General features: G+C 45.1%; 1 protein-coding gene across 5 annotated transcripts in view; it reads left to right on the top strand.

Moving 5' to 3' along the window:
- The window catches only part of TEX14 (testis expressed 14, intercellular bridge forming factor), a 91,077-nt gene extending 72,359 nt beyond the window's left edge, over positions 1 to 18,718 (top strand). For 2 of the 5 annotated variants that reach the window (XM_081945381.1, XM_081945379.1), the window contains 4 exons: positions 429 to 516; positions 7,180 to 7,300; positions 15,570 to 15,662; positions 18,417 to 18,718. In XM_081945381.1, the coding sequence (XP_081801507.1) occupies positions 429 to 516; positions 7,180 to 7,300; positions 15,570 to 15,662; positions 18,417 to 18,525 (411 nt within the window). In that variant the 3' untranslated portion in view covers positions 18,526 to 18,718. The other 3 variants (XM_081945380.1, XM_081945382.1, XM_081945383.1) reach the window with 3 other exon arrangements.
- The last annotated feature ends 743 nt before the right edge of the window (positions 18,719 to 19,461 follow it).

Genomic DNA, 19,461 nt, shown 5'->3' on the forward strand with positions numbered 1-19,461 from the left:
CTCTTCTTTCTCTTCCTCCTCTTCCTCTTCTCTTCTTCCTCCTCCTCTTCCTCCTCTACTTCCTCTTCCTCATCCTACTCTTCCTCCTTCTCTTTCTCTTCCTCCTCTTTTTCCTCCTCTTTCTCTTTCTCCTCTTCCTCCTCTTCCTCTTCTCCTCTTCCTCCTCTTCCTCCTCTACTTCCTCATCCTCTTCCTCTTTTCTTCCTTTTTCTCCTCCTCCCTAGCCAAGCCAATCCCATTGTTGAAAAGGCTGCTACTCACAGCCCAGTGAGGGCAGGGATGGAGATGTACAATCCATTATGTCAGGCCTCCCTCGGAGATACCTTGAGCATCTGAGGGCACCAGGTTGGAGAAAGCAATTCAAGCGCCTCCCCCTCCCTGACACCCAGTTCAGACGTTTAATTCTGCACTTTTTATGTCTTTTTCAGGACGGTAACCTTTGGCTCCCCATCTCGAGGAATCTGGCAGAGCCAGGAACGGAGATTCCTCCTGCTCAGCAAAACCCACCCCAAAGAGGTAGGTTGAGGTCCTGCAGACATGTCCCAAGTGCATCCAAGATACCTACAGTGAGTCCTCGACCTACGACTGCCATATGGAGCCCCAAATTTCCATCCGGAAGCTAAGCGAGACCGTTAAGCGAGGTTCGCCCCATCCTACGATCTTTCCTGCCGCAGTTGTTAAGTGAATCACTGCCCGCCGTTAAGATAGTCATACGGTTGCTAACTGAATCTGGCTTCCCCCTTGGCTTTCCTTGTCGGAGTACCTGACCCTGGGTGCGACACTGCAACAGTCATAAGTACATGCCAGTTGCCGAGCGTCTGAATTTTGATCACGTGACCTGGTGGGTTGCTGGCAGCGGCCGTCGGTGTGAAATCCAATCCTGTCCCTTTTTCCAGTGCTGTTGTAACTTCAAATGGTCACTAAACGTCAGTCGAGGACTCCCTGTACTTTGAAAGGGGGAAAATCTAATCCTTTTTTTCTAAATTCACCATTCGCGCTTCAAATCACATCCCCAGGGGCTGTGTCCGAACTCCTGGTGGTTTTCTAAAGCGACTAGTCCTCAATGTTAAGATTTCTGTGCCGTACCTCTTTCTATGCAGCATCTCCGAGAGGAGAGGCCATGTAAAAGCCAAAAAATATTGGATAAAAATATATACATGGTTGGAGGAGATGATACAACAGCATATTGGTCCGAAACCTGAATTATTTTTGTTGTGGATTTTACCAGAAATTTCATAGTAAAGAAAAATGTATATTTGATAATTCACATCATAACTGCAGCTAGAATTGTATTTACGTAAAATTGGACAAATGAAGAGACCCCCCTATGGATGAGAAGGTGATTAGGAAAATGTTACAATGTGCATGAATGAATAGCTTAACACTTGAAATTAAAGAGAAGGAACAATCTGATTATTATAATGTATGAGAATTATTTTATCGGTTAGAGAATAAATATGAAAAGTGGAAAAAAAGCGGGGTGAAATAGAGAAAATGTTTTAACCAAGTTAAATAAGAAGAGGACTGTTACAGCATTACAATACAATACAATAGTAGAGTTGGAAGGGACCTTGGAGGTCTTCTAGTCCAACCCCCTGCCTAGGCAGGAAACCCTATACCGTTTCAGACAAATAGCTATCCAACATCTTCTTAAAGACTTCCAGTGTTGGGGCATTCACAACTTCTGGAGGCAACTTCTGTTCCACTGGTTAATTCTCCTAACTGTCAGGTAATTTCTCCTCAGTTCTAAGTTGCTTCTTTCCTTGATTAGTTTCCACCCATTGCTTCTTGTTCTACCCTCAGGTGCCTTGGAGAATAACTTCCCTCTTCTTTGGGGCAGCCCCTGAGATATTGGAAGACTGCTATCATGTCTCCCCTAGTCCTTCTTTCTTTTAAACTAGACATACCCAGTTCCTGCAACCGTTCTTCATATGTTTTAGTCTCCAGTCCCCTCATCACTCTTTCTATTTAGTTTGTATTCTGCCGTTTACATTTTAATTATGTCTGATATATGATGAGGAATAAATAATTAACCAGAAGCAGTTCCTATCTTTTTATGTCCACAGTAGGATGGCAGTTTTAATTTTTAATCATTTTGTTACGACGTCGTTTTGTCTCTTAGTGTGGGTTCTGTTTTTAACTTCATACCACAGAAAATCAGTTTTTAAACTTACGTCCAAGTAGCGCTCGATCTATGACCACAGCTGACCCCCAAATTTCCATTGCTAACCAAGACAGTTCAGGGAGCTTTGCCCCGTTTTACGACCTTCCTTGCCACCATTGTTAAGGGAATGGTTGCGGTCATTAAGTTAGCAACACTTGTTGTTAAAAGTGGATCAGGCTTCGCCCATAATGTTGCTTGTCACAAAACGGGGATCGCGTGACCCCGGGACACTGCAACCGTCGTAAATACGAGTCAGTTGGTAAGCGTCCGAATTTTGATCTCGTGACCACGGGGACGCTGAACGGTCATAAGTGTGAAAAACGGTGCTAAGTCACTTTTTCAATGGTGGTGTAGCTTTGAACGGTCACTAAACAAACCGTCGTAAGTCGAGGAGTACTTGCATTGTCACATTTCAGGCCTTTTTCCTAAATTTTGTATGGCTGCAGTCTGAATCCCCCAGCAAATAACAGATGCCGAAGGAGTGGGGATTGTATTTAGTTTCTATTTTACCCTTTACGTTTTAATTGTTTCTGACAGATGAGGAATGAATAAATAATCAACCAGGAGCCCTTCCCCAATCTTTTTATGTACACCTAAGGATTGCAATTTAATTTTAATCGTTTTGTTGTTAGATCGTTTCGTTTTGGGTTTTCTATTTTTACTTCCTACCGCAGTCTCGGTTTTAATATTAAAAACCCCTGTGTTTTAATCGCACCCTGCTCTACTCTTACACAAGCTGGTAGGCACCGAGTTACGACCACAATCGGGCCCGAAATTTGTGTTGTTAAGCGAAACGCATTTGTTGAGTGAGCTTGCCTTATTTTACGACTCTTCTGGCTACCGTCATTAAGCGAATCCCTGCAGTCGTTAAGTTAGTCACATGGTTATTAAGTGAATCTGGCCTCCCCCTTGGCTTTCCTTGTCAGAAGGTCGCAAAAGGGAATCGCACGACCCTGGGACACGGCGGCCATCATAAATGTAAGTCAGCTGCCAAACGGCTGAGTTTTGATCACGTGACCACGGGGATGATGCAACGGTCGTAAGTGTGAAAAACGGTCACAAGTTGCTTTTTTTTTTTTTTTTGCAGTGCCGTTGTAACTTCGAACGGTCCCTAAACGAACTGTTGTAAGTTGAGGACTACCTGATTGTGTAGAATCCATTGATCCGTCCATAGGCTTGGTGGCCGCGATTGAAATGGTTGCACAGGTAGTCCTTGACTTGCGACCGACTTGTCGCTTAACAGCGGTTGGAAATTACAATAAGCTCAAAACTTCTGGGAAGCATAAAATATAACACACACACACACACACACACACACAAATATGACGTTTTGTGTACTTGGCAACTGGCTCACATTTGCAACCAGTTGCAGTGTCTGAGAGCGACACCTCCAGCCCTGATGACGTTACCTAACTGGGTAATGAAATGTCTGCAAAAATACCCCCATCAAGCTCAGAGAGCACCCAGGACTTCCCAGTTCTCCTCCCCCTCCTCCTCCTCTTCTACTCCACAAACCCCACTCCCTTCTAACACTGATGAAGTTACCTAACTGGGTAATGAAATGACTGCCAAAAAACCACAAAGCCCAGGGAGCCACCGAGAACTCAGCAGTTGTCGTCGTCCTCCTCCTCTTTCTATTTCTCTCTACAACCCCTAAACCCTTCTAGCACTGATGATGTTAGCTAGTTGGGTGCTCTGACCGAGGCTTCCCAAGTTCATGAAGCCGACTCCTCGTCCCGATAAAACCCCTTTTATTTAGGTGAAAGGGAATTCCTCTCCAGCAAAGTCCCGGCCATCAGTCTTTCAAGAGATTTCACGACCACAGACCTTTATCAGGCTTGGAGAGCTGCCAGGCCGATATCTTCTAAACTCCATGCTGTAGCAGCAATTCCTTGGCAAGAAGTCAGGAACGGATCTTCACCCTAATGAATGGAACTGATTGTCTCCTGCAAACTCCACTCCCCTTTCGCTCCTCTTTATTCCCTTTGGGAGGGGCCATTCATCGTCTACCTGTGGCTTTACTCCAGAGTAGGTCCTTGTTTCTTAGCTCCTTCCCTTCTCCTGACAGCTCTGTGCATGCGCACACTGGGAACAGGCTCCAGTTGTTCTTCTGCCTCACAACTCCGAAGGCAGCTGATAACTGGCAGACGGCCCTGGCCCCCTCTCTACCTCCGACACAGAGCCCTCGTCCGAGCCTTCCCCAGACTCCAGGACTGGCCCATTTTCCTCCCAACCTCCTTACTATCTGAGTCTGTTAGCAGCTCTGCTGGCAGGCCGCAACACTGGGTCATGAAGCATCCCTCCTTTCTAGCACTAATGATGTTACCTAGTTGGGTCATGAAATCTCTGCAGGAAAATACCCAAGCTCAGAGAGAACCAAGGAGTCCACAATCCTCCTCCTCTTCCTTCTCCTCCTCCACAAACCCCTCTCCCTTTTACAACTGATGATGTTACCTAGCTGGGTCATGAAACGTCTGCAAGAAAACCACCAAGCTCAGAGAGCATTGGGGATCCCACATTTCAACCCTCAGCTACAAATATTCTCATCTCTAACGTATTTTGATCTGTGGTTGAATTGGGGTGTTTGTGTGTTACCTGATCATCCAGCCTGCTCAGTGTTGGCTTCCGACTACAGGACCCATCTTCCACTGAGCCATCGTGGAGTGGGCAATAGTTTAATATTTTACACCGCCTGACTGTTAATCCAGGGATCATTGAATTCGTTGCTCAAATCTCGTTACGCATTGTCTCTCTCCTGGGAACAAGTCATATTTTTTTCTTGATTGGCCCAATTAGAAAATCATTATAGTAGCGATCGGAGCAAGAAATCATTGTCCAAAGCTGACTTCCTCTTTTCTCTCTCCTTGTCGCTTCCGACAGACCACAGTAAATTAAATCTCCCTTTTATTTCTTTCAAATAAAAGGGGATATGGGAGGTTAATCCCACAGAGAACCATTGTTATGGAGGATTCAATTGAATAGAATAGAATTGGAAGGGACCTTGGAGGTCTTCTAGTCCAACCCCCTGCCTAGGCAGGAAACCCTATACCGTTTCAGACAAATGGTTATCCAGCATCTTCTTAAAGACTTCCAGTGTTGGGGCATTCACAACTTCTGGAGGCAACTTCTGTTCCACTGATTCATTGTTCTGTCAGGAAATTCATCTTCAGTTCTAAGTTGCTTCTCTCCTTGATTAGTTTCCACCCATTGCTTCTTCTTCTACCCTCAGGTGCCTTGGAGAATAGCTTGACTGCCTCTTCTTTGTGGCAACCCCTGAGATATTGGAACAATGCTATCATGTCTCCCCTAGTCCTTCTTTCTCTTAAGCTAAACATACCCAGTTCCTGCAACTGTTCTTCATATGTTTTAGTCTCCAGTCCCCTAATCCTCTTTCTTGCTCTTCTCTGCACTCTTTCTAGAGTCTCCACATCTTTCCTACATCGAGGCGACCAGAACTGAATACCGTATTCCAAGTGTGGCCTTACCAAGGCCTTATAAAGTGGTTTCCATATTGTTACCCTGTTTTCCCTGAAAATAAAACCTCCCCGGATAATAAGCCCAATCGGGCTTTTGAGCGCACGCATGCGCTAAAATAAGCCCTCCCGGAAAATATTGCCACACAGCGGCAGCCCTGAGGTGACCACGCTCGCCGCCTCCTGCACCTCAAAAATAATAAGACCTCCCTGAAAATAGGGCCAAGCGCTTGTTTCGGGGGGGGGCAAAAGAAAATAAGACCCTGTCTTATTTTCAGGGAAACAGGGTATATGTTGGAGTTTGGTGATATGAAGCCCTAACGGATGAGGTTAGGCAGCTGTTCAGGTGTTCGTTTCCTCTCGGAGACAGTTGCCCCAGCTTAGGTTCTCTGCGCGTGGCTCCCACTGGCCAGTTGATTTTCGGGCCTCCGCCACGCATGTGTGGGAAGTGGGGCACATGCGAGAGATATGCGTGGGGAGGGCGCGCGTGCAGGCATGGCAGGAACGGGGAGGTCACGTGCCCCCCCTCCTTTGCAGGAGGCTGCAAAGAGGCCTACTAGGCCCAAAACATGGCAATGGGGGGGGCACATTTGCAGGAGGGTGGGGGAAGCGCAAGGGGGAGTATGGGGGTCACGCATGCATGTGCAGGGGGCGTGGCATATTGCGGGGGGTGCTGTGCACGCATTGCATTATGGGTGTGGGGGCACTGACGGCACGCAATGACAAAAAGGTTAGCCATCCCTGGTCTAGCGATTAAGGTTCCAGGCTACAAAACAGGAGACGGTGAGTTCTAGTTCCTCCTTAGGCCCGCAAGCCAGCTGGGTGACTTCGGTCCAATCACCAGGAGATGCTGAATTCCAGTCCTGCCTTTGGCAGGAAAGCTGCGTGAGGGACTTTGGGTCAATCCCCAGGAGGCTGTGAGTTCTAGTTCCGCCTTAGCCGGCTGGGTGACTTTTAGGCCAGTCCCTCTCTCTAGCCCAGCCCGCCTCACAGGGTTGTTGTGAGATTAGGGGGAGGAATATCTGTTGGCTGCGTTAGCTGCTTTGAGTTATTTGCTATTGTTGTTGTTGTTGTTGTTGTTGTCTCTTTTATTTATTAAACCTGAAGCTCAACATTTATGATTGTTGTTGTTACTTATACTCCATTATTTATATAATAATAGGCAGGGAAGGAAGGGAGGGAGGGAGGAAAAGGGACGTAGGAGGGAAGGAAAAGGGAAGAAGGAAGAGGGGAAGGAAAAGGGAAGGAGGAGGGAAGAAGGAAGATGGGAAGGAAAAGGGAAGAAGGAAAGAGAAGAATGAAGAGAGGAAGGAAAAGGGAAGGAGGGGGGAAGAAGGAAGAGGAAAGTAGGGAAGGAAAAGGGAAGAAGGAAGAGGGGAAGAAAAAGGGAAGGAGGAAGGAAGGAAAGGGGAAGAAGAGAGAAAGGAAAACAAGAAGGAAGAGAGGAAGGAGGAAGGAAGAGGGAAGAAGGAAGGAAGGACTAAAACCAAAATATACCACAACATGCTTCTAAATTGACCTCCTGCTCTGTGTTTTTTCCAGGAGATCCGCTGGATTCAAAAACACCAGGGAAGCCGGAGGAAAAGGAAGCGCCCAACACCGGCAAAACAGAGGACAGCCTGTGGTTGAGGGACAGCCTCTCTCATGGGGAAGATACAGAAAGGTAAGAGAGCATCTCTTGAACAGGAGGTCATATTGTTCTATGGCTTCTAAAAGCAATTGTCTCCAAAAATATATATATCATTTAAATAAACAAACAAACAAACAAGCAAGCAAGCAAGCAAACTAACATACATACATACATACATACATACATACATACATACATACATACATACATACATACATATGCCTACCAGGGGTTGTAACACAAATACATATAGATAGATGATGATAGATGATAGATAGATAGATAGATAGATAGATAGATAGATAGATAGATAGATAGATAGATAGATAGATAGATAGATAGATAGATAATAGATAGATAGATGAGAGAGAGAGAGAGAGAGAGAGAGAGTTATTTGGTTCAAATCCCAGTAAGGGTATGGCTAGCTGATGAGAGCTAATTAGCTCGAAATAGATCTATACTAGTCTCCCTTTATTTATTTATCAGTACAAATACAACACACACACACACACACACACACATATATATGTATGTTTTCGTAGATTTTCACGGGTGTAGGTATGCTGGTTTTGTTGTATTCGGGTCTTTTCCCGTGTAAGGTTGAGATTGTCTTTGCAACGTTTCGGCAAGATCATTTAGGTCTCATCAGCTAGCCATACCCTTACTGGGAATCGAACCAAATAACTCTATCATCTATCTATCTATCTATCTATCTATCTATCTATCTATCTATCTATCTATCTATCTATCTATCTATCTATCTATCTATCTATCTATCTAATGTATTTGTGTTACAACCCCTGGTATACCCAAATATATATATACATACATATATATACATACATATATATATATACATATACATATACACACATATATATATATATTTGTGTTAGAACCCCTGGTATGACTAAATATGGGAGGAAGGTCACTACTCCCTCTTTCTGTCCTTCGGCTTCATCACAGAAGACCATGCAGGCAGAAAACCATATTCTTATTTTTAATGTTGCCTTTTATATTTGTGTTGTATTTGTACTGATAAATAAATAAAGGGAGACTAGTATAGATCTATTTCGAGCTAATTAGCTCTCATCAGCTAGCCATACCCTTACTGGGATTTGAACCTGTGCTGTTATATATCTCAGGCAGGAGCCTTAGCCACTAAGCCACAGGATCGCCTCCTTATCAGTTGAGCCAGGGAAATAAGTATATATTTGTGTTACAACCCCTGGTATGACTAAATATGAACTGAACTACACACTCTCACCAACGTACTAACATCCAACGGATTCCAAAGAAACAATATCACTAACCTAATCCAAAAAGAAAACCCCACTAAAATCCAACACAGTGAACAAGAAAACGGCAAGGCCCTCCTCCCATACATAAAAGGCACCACAGACAGAATCAGCAAGATCCTCCACAAACACAACATCAAGACAGCATTCTACACAAACCGAAAAATATCCACCATCCTGAGAAACCCCAAAGACAAAATAGAGTTAGAAAATCAAGGAGTATATGAAATCCCTTGCACCACCTGCCCCACCACATACATGGGACAAACCAACAGAAGAATAAAGGCACGCATTGAAGAACACAAAAACTCAGTCAGAAAGGAGGAACCAACTTCTTCCCTGGTCCAACACCTCAAAGCCACAGGACATGATATAGACTTTAAAAAGACCAGAACTATTGCCAAAATTGAACACTTTAACAACAGAATAATCAGAGAAGCTATTGAGATAGAAAAACGACCACACAGCATGAATAAACGAGATGATACCTCCCGCCTACCAGCCATTTGGAAACCCACCCTCACTGACAAACGAGTCCCTAACACTAAGAATGATACCAGACCCACACTCACGAAAACCACACAGGATGTCACTATCACACATCCACGCAAAAAGCAAGCCCAAACCCACACCGATAATGACCACAAACCAGAAGCCCGACCACAAACCAGAAGCCAGACCACAGCTGCATTATTAGCCACTTTAAACCCCTCCAATCCATACATGAAGCAAACTGAAGCCCACCACGGAGATGTGGCACGACCACAAACGCGAAGCCAAACAACAGTAACGCAGCTCACCAGCTCAAATCCCTCTGCTACTCAGACTAACACAAGCACAACCAGGCCCCCACCCAAACAGAACACGCCCCCATCCAATCAGAGCACAGCCAAACTCCCATCCGATCAGAGCACAGCCAAGCCCCCTACCAATCAGAATACACCTCCACCCAATCAGAATGCAGCCAAGCTCCCACCCAATCAGCACAAACCCCCACTGGCAGTTAAAAAGAGGAACCGGCTGAGATCTCACATTGCTCCTGGAAGCACCAAGCCGGAAGCACCAAGCCGGAAGCAGCAGCCTGAAGATGATGAATGAGACTTCATCGAAACGTCGTGAAGATACTTCCAATTCTACGCGGGAGAAAACCCGAACAACCAAAGACGTACATACAAACACCCGCGAAAACCTCAGAAAACAAATATCGTACCTCTACGGGGAGGAAATCCACCATCTGACCAGGACCTACGAAAAACTCGAAGTCCAAAGAGCTTCCATTTTATGTGACCTCACATTCCTACGCAACTGCCGAGATCAAAATTTAACCCCCACAAGCTTCCAATTAAAATTCCACTCCAACTCTGCAGCCACCAAACGCATCCTGAAAAGAACAGAAATGGCCCTAATCAGAAATGAACTTCACACAAAAAGATTCCACCTAGACTGAATCAACAAAAATCTCCTTACACTCCACCTCAAACTCAGCAACAAGATCCACCCCACACTTTGGGACAAATCCAAACAACTCGCCACCTGGAGAGCCGAAACACAGACCACCCTCAAGACAGACACACATACCAATAAACTCCGAAGACTAAAGGAACGCCAGAAACAAACCCCTCCCCCCTCACATCCACACATAATAATAATAATAATATATTTATTTCTTAGCCGCACCCTCTCCCGAAGGACTCGGGGCGGCGTACAACAAAACATTCGAAATAAATATGCAAACAAAACAAACATATAACAAGATACACTAAAACATACATACATATATATAAGGAGGAGATCGATTAATAAAAACAATTAAAATACTGTAATTTAAAACCCCTAGAAATTAAATGTAATTAAAATACCCAGTTAAAAAACCCGTCAGGAGCGATATGGTTAAATCAAAGTTGAGCCAGGCCAGCTGCTTGGAATAGGTGGGTCTTAAGCTTAATACGAAAGGAGCGGAGGTCAGAGGTATTCCTAATATCCGGAGGGAGGTCATTCCACAGGGCTGGGCCCGCCACAGAGAAGGCTCTACTCCTAGGCGCCGCCCCACGACATTGTCTAGCGGACGGCACCTGGAGGAGCCCCTCTCTGTGCGAGCGAATTGGTCGCAGGGATACATGAAACAAACAGTGCATAACATCTCAGATAAGATCCTCACCAAAGCTGAAACCAATGTCCTTGCCAGAGGATTCAACTTTGCAGTCGCTCCCAAACACATCCCCACTGAAACCATTATATGCGGAGTTGAAACCAGCCTGACCAAAATCAACCCCGATGACGCTAACAGAATCAGACTCGAAATCACCAACATCCTCTGCACCAGCAAGCCCCCCAAAAGCAACTTACCCAAAGAGGAACAGACAGCACTACTTAACCTAAAAGAAGACACTAGCATAATAATCCTTACAGCAGACAAGGGGAATGCCACGGTGGTCATGAACACATCTGACTACCAAACCAAATTAACCAACCTACTCCAAGACTCCACTTACAAACCCCTAAGCACGGATCCCACCACCTACTTAGAAAAAACCACCAGATCCAAAATAAAAGCCTCCCCCATCAGCGAAGAGATCCAACAAAGAATCATTCCCAGAGAAAAATCATCCAGATGCCCTAAGCTCTATGGTCTCCCCAAGATACACAAAGAAGGAACCCCACTCAGACCCATAGTCAGCTCCATAGGCTCACCTCTACAAAACCTAGCCAAATTTCTCACCAAACAACTACAGCCCTATGCAGAATCCATCACCTCACACGTAAAAAACTCGTTCCAGTTCATAGAAATCATAAAGAAACAAAACTTACAGCCCAGCGACCTACTCGTGAGCTTCGATGTCGTATCACTCTTCACCCAAGTACCAATCAAAGAAGCCTTGACAGCTATCCAAAACAAATACAAACCCCCCAAACATATCCTAGATCTGACCAACCACTGCCTATCCAACACATACTTAATCTATAACGGACAAAAATACAAACAAATAGAAGGAGCACCCATGGGATCACCCCTCTCACCTGTCATTGCTAACCTCTACATGGAACACTTTGAAACCCAAGCTCTAGAAAAATCCGATCACAAACCCAAACTCTGGCTCAGATATGTAGACGACACCTTCATAATCTGGCCACACGGGAAAGATAAACTGGACAACTTCCTCACACACCTCAACAGCCTACACCCCAAAATACAGTTCACCATGGAAACAGAAGCCAATAACCAACTCCCCTTCCTGGATGTCTTAGTCTATAAGAAATCCAATGGATCCCTAGGACACACCATCTACCAGAAGAAAACACACACAAACCGCTATTTGCATGCACTCTCACACCACCACCCAGCACAGATCAACTCTGTAGCCAAGACACTCATCTCCAGAACAAAACGCTTAGCTGACGAACAACACCTCAAAACTGAACTACACACTCTCACCAACGTACTAACATCCAACGGATTCCAAAGAAACAATATCACTAACCTAATCCAAAAAGAAAACCCCACTAAAATCCAACACAGTGAACAAGAAAACGGCAAGGCCCTCCTCCCATACATAAAAGGCACCACAGACAGAATCAGCAAGATCCTCCACAAACACAACATCAAGACAGCATTCTACATAAACCGAAAAATATCCACCATCCTGAGAAACCCCAAAGACAAAATAGAGTTAGAAAATCAAGGAGTATATGAAATCCCTTGCACCACCTGCCCCACCACATACATCGGACAAACCAACAGAAGAATAAAGGCACGCATTGAAGAACACAAAAACTCAGTCAGAAAGGAGGAACCAACTTCTTCCCTGGTCCAACACCTCAAAGCCACAGGACATGATATAGACTTTAAAAAGACCAGAACTATTGCCAAAATTGAACACTTTAACAACAGAATAATCAGAGAAGCTATTGAGATAGAAAAACGACCACACAGCATGAATAAACGAGATGATACCTCCCGCCTACCACCCATTTGGAAACCCGCCCTCACTGACAAACGAGTCCCTAACACTAAGAATGATACCAGACCCACACTCACGAAAACCACACAGGATGTCACTATCACACATCCACGCAAAAAGCAAGCCCAAACCCACACCGATAATGACCACAAACCAGAAGCCCGACCACAAACCAGAAGCCAGACCACAGCTGCATTATTAGCCACTTTAAACCCCTCCAATCCATACATGAAGCAAACTGAAGCCCACCACGGAGATGTGGCACGACCACAAACGCGAAGCCAAACAACAGTAACGCAGCTCACCAGCTCAAATCCCTCTGCTACTCAGACTAACACAAGCACAACCAGGCCCCCACCCAAACAGAACACGCCCCCATCCAATCAGAGCACAGCCAAACTCCCATCCAATCAGAGCACAGCCAAGCCCCCTACCAATCAGAATACACCTCCACCCAATCAGAATGCAGCCAAGCTCCCACCCAATCAGCACAAACCCCCACTGGCAGTTAAAAAGAGGAACCGGCTGAGATCTCACATTGCTCCTGGAAGCACCAAGCCGGAAGCACCAAGCCGGAAGCACCAAGCCGGAAGCACCAAGCCGGAAGCAGCAGCCTGAAGATGATGAATGAGACTTCATCGAAACGTCGTGAAGATACTTCCAATTCTACGCGGGAGAAAACCCAAACAACCAAAGACGTACATATATATATATATATATATATATATATATATATATATATATATATATATATATATATATATATATATATATATATATATATATATATATATATATATATATATATATATATATATATATATATATATATATATATATATATATATATATATATATATATATATATATACACATACATATATATATACACACACACACACACACACACACACACACACACACATATTTCACAATCAGAATCCAAAGAGAGCTGGAAGGGACCTTGGAGGTCTTCTAGTCGAGCCCCCTGCTCAAGCAGGAGACGCTGTACAATTTGAGGCAAATGGCTGCCCAGTCTCTTCTTAAAAACCTCCAGCGGTGTATTTATTAACATTGTACAGGTAGTCCTCGACTTGCAGCCGTTCCCTTTAGCGACCGTTCAGAGTTCCAACTGTGCTGAGGAAACAGCTTCGCGACCAATCCTTGCGCTTGTTACCGTCGCAAAAGTGACTAAAGTCAGACACTGGGCAGCTGGCACGTACGTACGACGGTTGCCACCTACTGCCGTCAAGTAATCCCCTTTTGCCAAGTCAATGGGGGAGCCGGATTCACTTTAACAGCCATGCGACTCACTTAACAACCGCAGGGATTCACTTAACAGCAGTGGCAAGAAAGGTCGCCCACTGGGGCAGAACTTGCTTATAACATCAGAAATATTGGCCATAAATCAGGGCGTCAGTTTTAACAATTTGGGCTCAATTGCCGTCATAAGCTGAGGACTCGCCTATATTCTATTTTCTCCATTGATATTCCCACCGGACACGGCTGCTTCACTGGTACGCCCACTTATGTATCTTTCCTGCACCAATTTCTCCCTCCCCTCCCTTATTCTCCACTGGCTCTCCTGCTCTTAAGCTTCCCCGAAAAGTTGGGGTTCAGTGGGGAAACTGGAGCCCAGAAACCCCACACTCACAAGACACCCCCCCCCCAACCCCTCTGAAACATGTTCGCCTCCAGAGGTTGCAGGTGCCCCATCATTGGGGTTTTTTAAGAAGAGACTAGACAGCCATTGGCCTTGAAATAGTAGAGGCCCTGATGGCACGCCTGGCAGAGGTGGCATGCAGAGGGCAAGCGAGCCGTTGCCCAGCTTAGCGCCAGGATCTCTGCTGCACATGCAGGAAACACGGACACATTCGTGGGATGTGTCTCCACATGCATGGGAGGGAGTGCGCGGGAGTGTGGTCTCAGGAGTCTTCAGGGAGGCCTGCTAGGCCGAAAACAAGGCACAGGGAGGTCACGCGCAGAGGGTGGGGAGGCCCAAGGGAGTGTTCATGTATGCGCAGGTGTGGGGCACATTGCATTATGGGTACGGGCACGCTGTTGCACACATGCACACGATTTCGGCACACAAGGAGAAAAAGGTTAGCCACCCCTTGGTAGAGGGTCTCCTACTTGAGCAGGGGGTTGGACTAGAAGACCTCCAAGGTCCCTTCCAACCCTGTTATTCTGTTTAATTTGGTGTGCTCCCTCCCTGGAGGATTTTAAGAAGAGATTGGACAACCGTTCTTCTGAAATGGTATAAGGGACACCAGCCATTAGCTCCAGCGCGCATGAGTGCGCCGACCAGCTGATTTTCGACCTTCCATGGGTGGCCCTTTTTCGCCCTCCCCGGGCTTCAGGAGAGCCTCCGGAGGCTGAGGAGGGCAAAAACGTCCCCGACGAGCTGACCGGAAGTTCAGAAGCGATGCGTTTCCGGCTTCCGGGGAGCTGGGGGAGGCCATTTTTGCCCCCCCCTCGGGCTTCTGGAAAGCCGCCAGAGCCTAGGGAGGGGTTGTCCGCCTATGCGTGGGGTTGTCGTGCGTGCATGCGCAGGTGGATGCGGAGGATTAAATTGGTGTGGGTGCACGTTATTCTGTTAATTGCTTAATCAACCAGTGGGAGTTTTGTATGCTCCCATCGCTGCTGGATGTTTTTAAGAAGAGACGAGACACCCACTTGTCTTGAAATGGTGCAGGGCCTCCTGCCTGAGCAGGGGGTTGGACTAGAGGACCTCCAGGGTGCCTCTCAACACTGTTATTCTATGTCGTTCTTTCGGTGGCAGCCAGGCCTGGCGGGAAGAATCGTTCCCTGCGAGGCACAATCTCTGCTCACTGCCCGTTCAGATTAGCCTTGCAAAATCTGGCAGGTTAGCAAATGGCACTGGATGGGCTTATCCAAGGCAACCAGTTGGAGGGGCGGTGCAAATGACAACGACACGACAATCAGTTCTCTCTCTCTCTCTCTCTCTCTCTCTCTCTCTCTCTCTGCCACTGAGTCAGTTGTCCTTACTCAGGGTGTTCCTTTCCTTTTTTTTTCTTTTCGCAGAGCTAACTCAAGCCTTGACAAAGTGCTGGAATTTCTTTGTCCAATTGCCGACAGCCATGACATAAATAAGGGCCTGCCAGATGCCATCCAGAGGTAAGGGTTGGGGTTATGCATCAGTCTTCCCCTCAAATGCTTGCGTGGGTGGAAAACACCGAGATCAGGGTTTGCCATGTTCCGGGACCTTAAGATGGTGGGACTTCAAGTCCCCGAATTCCCCAGCCAGGATGCTTTAAGAGGGATGGATTTCCACTCCCAGAATCTACAGTTAGAATGCTTTAACAAGAAGGATGGACTTCCACTTCCAGGATTCCCCAATCAACAAGCTTTAAGGTGGGTAGACTTCAACTCCCAGAATTCCCTAGCTGGCATTCTTGAAGAGGGGTGGACTTCTTCTACTGGAATTCCTCACCCAGCATGATTTAAGAGGGGTGGACTTCAGTTCCCAGCCAGCTTGTTTTATAATGGGTGGACTTCCACTCCCAGAATTCCCCAGCCAGCAGACTTAAGAGGGATGGGCTTCCACTCCCAGAATTCCCCAGCCAGCCATGCTTTAAGAGGGATGGGCTTCCACTCCCAGAATTCCCCAGCCAGCATGCTTTAAGATGGGTGGGCTTCAAGTCCCAGAATTCCCCAGCCAGAATGCTTTAAGATGGTTGGGCTTCCACTCCCAGAATTCCCCAGCCAGCCATGCTTTAAGATGGGTGGGCTTCAAGTCCCAGAATTCCCCAGCCAGCATGCTTTAAGAGGGGTGATCCAGCAGGCTGGCTGGGGAATTCTGGGAGTGGAAGTCCACAAGTCTTAAAATCGCCAAACTTGGCATTTCCTGCATTACACTATGAGAATTCACCATACCTTCCCTGCAAACAGAATCGCACCAGTCTGAAATATTATTCCTCCTCTCCTTTTTCTTTTACTCTGGAGAAATTCCCTTCTATGGACTGAGATAATTTGCCATAATGGTTGCTTTGTCCGTGACTCCCAAGGCCCTTTTTCAACAATAGCCTCACAACAACCCAATAATTGATAGGAGCTATTAATATTGCATGAGGACGCAAATTGCTGTTTACAGGCTTAAAACTGGCCATCTCAACGCTGACATGGTCAATAAAAGCTGGTTGGGATTGAAAAAAATATTTTATGATGCCCTCAGGAGCAATCAATAAAAGCATTTTGTACCAAGCTTCCTCCATTACATCAACTTGTACTGTCTGGGGAGCAGGGGGGGGGGGACACAAAAAACAACAAAGATTAATTAGGGGACCAGAGGCTAAAACCTACAAAGAACAGCTGCAGGAATTGAGAATGTCTAATCTTTTCTACCTGAGCAGAAGGCTGGACTAGAAGACCTCCAAGGTCCTTTCCAGCTATGATTCTATTCAATTCTAATTCTATTCTATTCTATTCCGATTTCTTATTCTATTCTATATTATTCTATTCTATATCATTCTATTCCATTCTATTCTTTTCTTCATTCTTCTATTCTATTCTAATTCTATTCTATTTCTGTTCTATTCTAATTCTATTCCATTCTATTCCAATTTCTTATTCTATTTTAATTCTATTCTAGTTCTCTTCTCTTCTATTCCTTTCCATTCCATTCTGATTTCTTATTCTATTCTATTCCGATTTCTTATTCTATTCTATTCTTTTCTTATTCTATTCTAATCCATTCTATTCCAATTTCTTATTCTATTTTAATTCTATTCTAGTTCTCTTCTATTCCTTTCCATTCCATATTCTATTCTATTCCATTCCATTCCATTCTGATTTCTTATTCTATTCTATTCCGATTTCTTATTCTATTCTATTTTCTTATTCTATTCCATTCTATTCCAATTTCTTATTCTAATTCTATTCTAGTTCTCTTCTCTTCTATTCCTTTCCATTCCATATTCTACTCTATTCCATTCCATTCCGATTTCTTATTCTATTCTATTCCGATTTCTTATTCTATTCTATTCTTTTCTTATTCTATTCTATTCCATTCTATTCCAATTTCTTATTCTATTTTAATTCTGTTCTAGTTCTCTTCTATTCCTTTCCATTCCCTATTCTATTCCATTCCATTCTGATTTCTTATTCTATTCTATTCCGATTTCTTATTCTATTCTATTTTCTTATTCTATTCTATTCCATTCTATTCCAATTTCTTATTGTATTTTAATTCTGTTCTAGTTCTGTTCTCTTCTATTCCTTTCCATTCCATATTCTATTCTATTCCATTCCATTCCATTCTGATTTCTTACGCTATTCTATTCCAATTTCTTATTCTATTCTATTCTATTCTTATTCTATTCTATTCCATTCTATTCCAATTTCTTATTCTATTTTAATTCTATTCTAGTTCTGTTTTGTTCTCTTCCATTCCATTCCGATTTCTTATTCTATTCCGATTTCTTATTCTATTCTGTTCTATTCATTACACCCATAATTAAATGCCCCCGCATGTTGGGCCCACCTTCGCATGCATGCTTGACACCCCCCCTCCCTGGAGCCTGGGGAGGGGAAAAACAGCCTCTCCACGCCCTCCCGGCCGAAAATCAGCTGCAGCTGACCTAAGGCAACACCTCGCGTGCCCTCAGATACGGCTTGCCATGGGTTCAGCATTCCCGGGTGTAGGATGTCCTGCTTGGGGTGGGGGTGGGGGGTTGGACTAGATGACCTACAAGGTCCCTTCCAACTCTGTTAATCTGTTAATCTGTGTGATCTTCTAGTTCCTCCTTGGAGCCAAGGACGAGCGATTTGTTCTGTTCCAACCCCTTTGATAAATTATGCATGCCGGTGTTTGCGTCGTCCTTCGAGCGCTTGTAAAAGCCGCATTTGACTCGGGCTTCTCTGTCCTTGAAGGGGGGAGCTGAGCTATGCCCACCACGGGAACATTGAGATGAAGGGAGGAGCCGAAGAAAGTTTCAGCGAGTCCGAAGGCTCCATCGAAAATGTTGAAGGACTTTCTTAAGACCCATGAGATAAAACGGACACTCGGCTGGCTAATTGCGTGACTCCCGTTTCTTTATTTTTATTTTATTTTTCCCCTCCCGGTGTGTTTGTTGGAAAACAAACTTTTGAAAAGGGGAAGGGGGCAGGATTTGCTGCAAAGGCACTCGGTGGCTAGAAGAACTGGAGTTTGCAATAAATCCGTCTTTTTCAGACTTGGTGATTTTAATGTAGGTGGACATCAACTCCTAGCATGTTTTGAAGTTAGTCAGATTTCAAGTCCCCCAAAACCCCCAGTTAGCATGCTTTAAGATGGGCAAATGTCAGTTCCCAGAATTCCTAAGTCAGCCTGCTGTAAGAGGGGAGGACTTCCTCTCCCAGAATTCCCCAGCCAGCAGGCTTTAAGATGGGTGGATTTCAACTCCCAGAATTCCCCAGCTGAAAGTATTTAAGATATGTGTGTAACAATTCCTAGAATTCCCCAGCTAGCAGGCTTTAAGAGGGGTGGACTTCCACTCCCAGAATTCCCCAGCCAGCCTGCTTTAAGGTGGGCAAACTTCAGTTCCCAGGATTCCTAAGTCAGCATGCTTTAAGAGTTGGATTTCCACTCCCAGAATTCCCCAGCTGAAAGTGTTTAAGATATGTGGACTTCAAGTTCCAGAATTCTCCAGCCAGCATGCCTTAAGATGGGCAAACTTCAGTTCCCAGAATTCCCCAGCCAGAATGCTTTAAGAGGGGTGGACTTCCACTCCCAGAATTCCCCAGCCAGCTGCTTTAAGAGGGGAGGACTTCCACTCCCAGAATTCCATCCAGCCTGCTTTAAGACAGGTGCTTAACATATATTTACGACAGTTGAGGTGTCCTAGGGTCATGTGATCATCATTTACGTCTTCCCAGGTACCAAGCAAAGTCAATGACGGAAGTTTGATTTGCTTCCTGATTGCCTGATTCACTTAAT

Source organism: Natrix helvetica, assembly GCF_964273705.1.
Source record: "Natrix helvetica genome assembly, chromosome: 2".
NCBI classification, from domain to species: domain Eukaryota; kingdom Metazoa; phylum Chordata; class Lepidosauria; order Squamata; family Natricidae; genus Natrix; species Natrix helvetica.